The sequence below is a fragment of the Notolepis coatsorum genome (assembly GCF_963971535.1).
Source record: "Notolepis coatsorum genome assembly, chromosome: 18".
Classification (NCBI taxonomy): Eukaryota; Metazoa; Chordata; class Actinopteri; order Aulopiformes; family Paralepididae; genus Notolepis; species Notolepis coatsorum.
In genome coordinates this window covers 24,095,941-24,104,089 of record NC_140182.1, presented here as the reverse complement: position 1 = coordinate 24,104,089, position 8,149 = coordinate 24,095,941, and the positions used below count along the sequence as shown (strand labels likewise).

The 8,149-nt window shown below is 42.9% G+C and overlaps 1 protein-coding gene across 1 annotated transcript in view; it reads left to right on the top strand.

Annotated features, from left to right (window-relative positions):
• LOC311245275 (anoctamin-1-like) overlaps positions 1 to 8,149 on the top strand; it is a 167,448-nt gene that overhangs the window by 88,440 nt on the left and 70,859 nt on the right. The window contains exons 9-10 of the mRNA XM_084335111.1: positions 5,745 to 5,760; positions 5,945 to 6,027. Of these exons, the coding sequence (XP_084191237.1) occupies positions 5,745 to 5,760; positions 5,945 to 6,027 (99 nt within the window). The remainder of the gene's footprint in view (positions 1 to 5,744; positions 5,761 to 5,944; positions 6,028 to 8,149) is intronic.

Sequence of the window (8,149 nt, the reverse complement as noted above, 5' to 3'; positions counted from 1 at the left end):
CGGCCTACCGATATTATCGGCCGATATCGGCATTAAAATGTGATATCGGAAAATATCGGTATCGGTTTTCAAAAAAAATATTTCTATAACGTTTATTTACCCAGGCAAGCAAGTAAGAACAAATTCAGATTTTATTTATTGTCAAAAGTATGCATAATGTTGTGTTAATTCCACAACAAGAGATATGTAATGTTAATTACCTGAAATTATAAAACATTTTGGGGGGGGAAAACGATGCATATATCGGTATCGGTTGATATCGGTTGATATCGGTATCGGAAATTAAGAGTTGGACAATATCGGTATATCGGTATCGGTAAAAAAGCCAACATCGAGCATCCCTAGTAAAAACAGCAATAAAAAGTCAAACATTTTCTTTTTGTTGCTTTATAATCCCATTAATGCAACAAACTGTGCTATAAGTATAAAGTATAAAAAATCGCAAATTACTTTGGGTATGCAATTGTCAGGTGTTTTATGCTAAATGTGGGGTATGCTTGGGGATATATAAAACGTTATACACGGTGTTATCTTCATTTTAAGGGTAAATAGGTTGTGCGGCTCCCTGAGCATTTTATTTTGTGGGACGGGGGGAAAGTGGCTCTTTTGATAGTAAAGGTTGCTGACCCCTGGGTTAACCCTTTGGTAGTGTGGTAGTGAAAGGGTTAATTTCACTTTTTCATTCACTAGATTTGAGTCCAATGAGAGAACACATGATTGATCGTTCTGATCATAGGTTTCACTTCATCCACCCGTACCTGCTCCACTACAGTACAGAGTTTACTGCCACTAGGGGGCTCTAAGCAGTCGCCCGGCTTGCCTGTTCAGACGCTTCACCTCTGCGACTCAAACCTCTCCTCCAGCGTGCGCAGGTGTGCAGCGATCAGTTTAACCCTTTCACTACCACACTACAGAAGGTTAACCCTTCCTCATTATATACCGTTAATATGTTATTCTCCTCTTCTTTGCCCTCTTGTACAAAAAAAAATATTGTTCTTGTTACTGACTCGTGTCAATCTTCCATCTTTTCGTTATAGTGTCTGCCTTATGTCTCTGTTCCTGTTTTGTAGTTTATTTTGTAGACCATGCTACACATGTATTTCGTTCATATTGTTTATGGACAATGAGATGGGAGTGGAACTTTGTACAAGCCCTTTGGGCTTCGTTCCCTCCTACTAGCACTGTTTTTTTTTTTAAATAATGTGCTAAATAAATAAACTAAACTAAAACTAAACTTGTGTGGTAGTGAAAGGTTAACCTTCTGTAGTGTGGTTGTGAAAGGGTTAACCCTTTGTCGTGTGGCAGTGAAAGGGTTAAAAAAAAGTCGCTGACTTGTGTGGTGCTGCATCATTGGCTGTCAGTGTGAACATTTCAATGTTTTTCTTGGCCACCTCATCTTGCCACCGTCTCAGTTTGGATCGAATTTTTTTTAATAAAATGTAAAAAAAGAAATCGAAACAAAATATAATACTATTCAAGCAGATCTGGCGTGACCCTCGGACCCGTGCCGCGGCACCCCAGTTTGAGAACCCCTGGTATGGACACAAGAGGAGCAGCTCACACCACTGTTACCCCACTTCTTACCCCACTGGCTCCCCACCACCGTACAAATTCGAACGGCTCCCTCCTACCTCCGGTCAATGGTCTCTAACTACACGCCCTCAAGACCCTATACGCTCTGCATCTTCTGGCCGCCTCAGACCCACTCCTATCCGAGCTCCGGGGGGAGGGGGTCATCAAAGAGAAGCTCGGTTCTCGAATTCTTGGTCCTCGCTCCAGAATGGTGGAACGAACTTCCCACCACAATCAGGACAGCCCGAAACGCACCCAATTTTCCGTTGTTGACTAAAAACACACCTCTTCAAACAAAATCAACTACTAACCTTAGTCTTTCACTAGTATGCACTCTGCTACTAAGGAATCAACCTTGCCTATATTATTACCTACTGTGCTAATATGCACTGAAGTCTCTAGCACTCAAGTTCAACACTGTTTGATGAACAATCTTACTGACCCTTAGCTGAAGAAGTTGTACACTTCCTGCTGACTTGTTGTACAGAACTTGTAAGTCGCTTTGGATAAAAGTGTCACCTAAATGACTAAATGTAAACATTGTTCTAGATCCTAGTGGCTATGAACAGCCCATTATGATTTGATGGAGTTGTGAAGTCTTAGTAACTTGAATGGAATGGGATATAAACATTGTTTGCGAGAGCAAAGTGAACTGTGAAAAAGGACTTTGCTAAAGTTATAAGAGGAAACGTATTCAGCTTATAAACCATAAAACAACAAGAGAAAACGGTCTATTTGGGTAGAAATGTGAATATAAGTGAGTTGTTTACAAGAAAACTTTAAAGAACTTTCTAAATACATTTCTCAGGAATATTTTGAAGACTTTCTATCTACCTGGCTGGGACCCAATGCTGCTACCGGTTCAGTACTTAAGTGCCTGGGCCCTCATTCATCAACGTGGCGTAGAAAATGTTCTATTTCCACACGTAAGCACAGAATTTAGAATCAGTGCACGCACAAAAAAAACGGGATTTATCACACGTGCGTACACAGGTTCTACGCACACCTGTCTTGATAAATATGACTTTGATCCTACGTTTGAGCTCGTGCACTGTTTTAAGTATTTGCATACCAGAACCGCCCCGATTAACCATATACGGTAATGGAATACCCCCATGAAATGTGGAAAAATGGACTAAGCCGAGGGAAGCGTGTTATGAGACAGGCTGACAGACGTGTACACGTACGGTGATGTCGGATATGATATCTATTAACCATTGCTGCCTGGGCAGCGCAAACACTAATAAAGACCGTGCTGGAATATGACTGCCTTTTCCCGTGTTGTTTGATTAATACCCAGGGATTAAAGTTCTCCTCAATTTTATTCCAAATCGCGATGGATTTTCCGTCAATTTTCTACCTGCTGCATATGATTTCTAGAGGCATACTACAATCTATTTTGATGTCAGTATTGGGTAGCCTATATAAACAATAATACGAGAGCATATACAAGAACAATGAATCTCACTGCATGTATGATGTAGCCTGCCTTTCAATACATGAATTCCATCATGTTTGTGTGCGGGACTCACAAGGCTGTTGTCACAATGGGTGGTACCGGTACAGTAATAACAGTCTACACAATATCACGATGGACCATGCCATAGCCTATGTTCTATTATGACATGATCTGTGACGACAAATGTTCTAGAATGTTTGATTAAGATATCATACTCTGACAGCATGCCTATGATCAACAAAAACGCGAACTTGAATCCCATCATCATATTTACATAGTCTGTCCACTATCTGGTGTCATTGCAATGCGTTTTTTATTCTTTCTTATACAGTAAAAAGGGGGAAGAACACTATATCGTGGGTGTTCATATGACTTGTATTCTGCTTACAGCTTCGAAATTCCACTTGTTTCGTTTAACGTAAAGCCTTTTAAATATAATCAAAACGTTCCCGTGTTTCTGCGGTCTGTGCGCAAAATAATAACGAGTTGAGCTACGCGGAGCGCAGTCAGTCAGTACACCCCGTATATTCCGATAACGCTATATAAACCATGCTGCATTCATTCTGAGAGAAAGATCTATTATTCCAAATGCTATTTATAGGGTTTTGACCATAATTACACTACTGTTGCTATTTTACAATGAACTATAATGAATTACGGTTCATACAGAACATGCCAGTGTTGAAACTAATGCACAAAAGCTCATTTCCTTGTTGTAATAATATATTCTACCACTGGGCGTCAGCTAAGTGTGCTCCGAGCTGTGCGTACACATAAGCACGAAGTCAAGTTCAAGTTGAAATTGATGAATCCCACTCTTTGCTTAGAAATGGTCGTACGCACAGGTTAAGCACATATCTGTGCGTAAGACACGTTGATGAATGAGGGCCCTGGTCTCCTATACACACCTTGCTGCCTGCTCCCATCTAGCTAATCTCCTGTGTTCATTACAGATTTATTTAGCTCCTCATCTCTCACCATGAACCACCATGATCATCTCTCTAATTAACTAGTTAATAATTTATCACGCTAATTTTAGTACCTTTCCCCAGATGAGCGTTCGTTCCGTCTGACAGAATCCTCTGGTAACTCGTTCGCCAGATGGATTGTTCTGGACTGGTGTTTTCAGAACCACAGAACTTTCCCACCGCATGTATCGCGGTGATCTCCCTCGGTGCGCTACGTGTTTCCATATAGTATGTGGACAGTATACATCAGACTCAGAGAGTTGGAATGTTCATCACAACTATCACTGGAATCAACTTTCTGAAGTCTCGTGCGTCAAAACCCAACTCTGATTTCCATGATGACATAATCAAATGTATGGCAGCCATTTCAAGGTGTTGCAGCCAAATGACCTTCCAGGAAGGTGATCTAGATTCTGTAGTGGGGGATGACGTGTGTACATTCATTTTTACATATTTAGGTGGTGGCAGAGGTTAAGGTAAAGGATATGTTTATTAACCACTTTTTAGGTGAAAGTTAGGATGAGATACGTCTTTGCAGCAGAAAAAACAATAAATAAAAAAAAACATGAGGATTCCCATGGAAATGTTCTTCCAGGCTATGAGATCTAGACACTATCCATGAATGTTGAATCAGAATAGCCATTCTGTCAATACAAGTTCTATGGGTCAGAAGATTAGTTACCCTGAAGAAATACCAAGACTTTCCATGCTTTGAAACGAGGACTGCGTAGACTCAATCACGTCCAATGTGGAATAAGCTTTGAGTGTCCACAAGGTCCTGTCGGCTTGTAGTATGGACTTGGCGTTGGGTCCTAATGGAGACGGGGACGTACTGACACTCTTCTGCTCTCCTCACCCCAACTTGTAGTCAAAAAGCACAGCTGTCTGTCCATTCATCAGCACTGGCGCCTGAGTTCAGCACAACCTCCGATCTGAAGGCGTCTGGAACCCTACGTTCTGACAACGCTGATAAACTGAGACAACTGTGAAGCACTTTGCAGCCAAATCTAGCCGAAGCTAGAGACAATGGAATGCAAAAGGAGATGGCGAGCATCCTGTCCTCCTGAGAACACACTAAGAGAATCACACATTACAAAGAGCTCAGTGATGAGAAGTCATTTAGCACCAAGTCATTTCAACACAAATCCTTCAGCCCTGATCGCAAGCCTTCAGTGCTGATCGGCAGCCTGTGCTTATTCCACACGTGGCTGGGCCTACATGGCCTTCTTTCCAAATGATTGAACATGTAACATAGTACATCTTTTAAAGGAACACACCAACATTAAGGGAAATGCACTTACTGTCTTCTCGGATACGGACCAGCTAGCATAGCTGTTGGCCAAAAAACTAGGCTAGTGGTCCGTCTCCACTTTCATTCATTTGTGCTAAGCTAGGCTAGTGGTCCGTCTCTGCTTCCATTAATTGTGCTAAGCTAGTCTAGTGGTCCGTCTCTGCTTCCATTCATTGTGCTAAGCTAGGCTAGTGGTCCGTCTCTGCTTCCATTCATTGTGCTAAGCTAGGCTAGTGGTCCGTCTCTGCTTCCATTCATTGTGCTAAGCTAGGCTAGTGGTCCGTCTCTGCTTCCATTCATTGTGCTAAGCTAGGCTAGTGGTCCGTCTCTGCTTCCATTCATTGTGCTTGTAGCTTTCGACTGAACGCACACAGAGAGGAAACTGGTAACTATCTTCTTGTCTGACCCTGGAGGAGACGCTAAGCACATTTCCCATAATGTTGGTGTGTTTCAGATATACATGGTCACCAGTGTGACAATGAGTGTTCATATTTTTTAAGGTTATTCCCTGACAGCTACATTATATGGTTTATTCAGTTTATTCCTGTTCTATTTGTGACTTTTGACTAACTAAATGTTCATTGTGAGCGATCTGTGGTGCTGAATTTCCCTCTGGATTAATAAAGTACTTCTATTCTATTCTATTCTATGCAGCGGCCATGTTCATGGAGCACTGGAAGAGGAGGCAGATGAGGCTGAACTACGAGTGGGACCTCACCGGCTTCGAGGAAGAGGAGGTGAGAGAGAACTTCACGCCCCGCTGCCTCACTAAGGCCTCAGGGAATGAGTCACAAACACTTTGACCAGATACAGTCAACTACAATGTGGACGTGCAGGGATTTGTCTCTGGGACATTATGGCACTACAGGGACATTCAACAGCTTTAGTCTCATACTATGACAGACACACGGTGAGGGACAATGACAGCAGACGGTAGATATTTCTGTATCACTCTTTACATGCATGTCGCAGATATGGAGAGGGAGTGTCCAGTAGGGACAGAAGTGTCCAGTCGTGACAGAAGTGTCCAGTAGTGACTAGGCTAGGTATATCCACCTTGTGTATCCAGGCAACAAGGACGCCGCCATCTTGTTAGTCTTTCAACGTCCTATGAGCTCGTGACACTGTATCTAGACTGGGACATATCAGGCGTGGGAGGGCAGGCGAGGACAGTCATTAGAGGCTGATAAATGAATAGCCAGTTGTATAAATCCTACATTTTTTAGACATGAATCTAATATAACTAATAACTAATGGAGATAACCTTGAATCCTCCCTCCAGCGGCGCCTGCTGCTGCTGAAATATGAACAGTATGTGTTTTGAAGACGCAGCCTCATGGCACGTGGGGCTGCAGAGCTCTGATATCACTCAGCTGGAGAGTTTGGAGGAGGCCCTGAATAAGGAAGCATGGAGCAGACAGGATGTTGTTAGTGACCTTTCTCTCGACCCCCAGCTCTGTCCTCGTTCTATAACAACCACATGAGCAGGAATACAAAAAGAAAACCAACATGTTCATACAATTTGCACCTTAAGTATTTCTTTCAAAAGTATCTGTAATTAGGGCGGCTGGGTAGCGCAGAGGACTAAGCGCCTGCCTACCACCGCAGAGACACTGGTATCGAATCCTCCGGCTTGGTCGGTCGTCCATACTAACACAATTGGCAGTGTTAGCGGGTGGGAAGCCGGTGGGGTGTGTATCCTGGTCGTTGTAAAACAGCGACTCCTACAGGTCGGTCGGGGCGCCTGCTCAGCGAAGAAGGGACCTGGGGGAGGTAGTGTGAGCCTCCCACGCGTTACGCTCCCCCAGTGAGAGTCCTCGCTGTCAGGTGAAAAGAAGCGGCTGGCTGACTCCACATGTATCGGAGGAGACATGTGATAGTCTTCAACCCTCCCTAGTGGGGGGGGAAATGTGCGCAACGACCAGGAAGGGAATTGGCATAACGACTAAATTGGGGATGGGAGAAAAATACAGAAAAAAGGGGGAGAAAAAGTAGATACAAAAAAAAGCATCTGTAATTCGATCACTGAGTGTATTACCTGTCATGACCGTGACATCATTATATCAGTCAAGTTAATAGTGTGAAGAACAATAATGAAACAGATATAAATGTATTTTACCCTTGTCTCACCTAATAAAAAAAAGCTACAAATGATCTGTAATCACCCAGGTGACCTGTCATGTTCCATTATATCTTTTCAAATAAACAATTTAAGCAATAAAAACGTCCAAATGCATTTTCCCAGTCAAACCTATTTTTAAGCAACAAACAACAACAATCAACAAACCTATTCTTCCAAAAGTATCTCGAATCTGATCATGAACACATGCGTTTTTAATAGTCAAAATGACCTCACTAGTATATATCTTTCAACAGAACGACATGGAGTGTTTCTCCTGTTTTCATCCCTTTTCACCAAGACGACAGGATGTTCTGAGTAACACTCCCCTCTCTCCCTCTCTCTCTCTCTCTCTCTCTCTCGCTCTCTCTCTCCTCTCTCTCTCTCTCTCTCTCTCTCTCTCTCTCTCTCTCTCTCTCTCTCTCTCTCTCTCTCTCTCTCTCTCTCTCTCTCTCTCTCTCTCTCTCTCTCTCTCTCTCTCTCTCTCTCTCTCTCTCTCATTCTCTCTGTTTTACAGGAAGCTCTCAAGGTTTGACTTTTTTTCTTTACCACAGACTCTCTTTAATCTCTCTCTACAGCCACTTCTGCTGCTGGCGCTGAGCACCCTGTTAACAAGCACACACACACACACACACACACACACACACACACACACACACACACACACATGCACACATGCACAACCTCCCTGCACATATCTTGTCATTCCACTGGCCAGGATATGATTAGTGGACAGACAG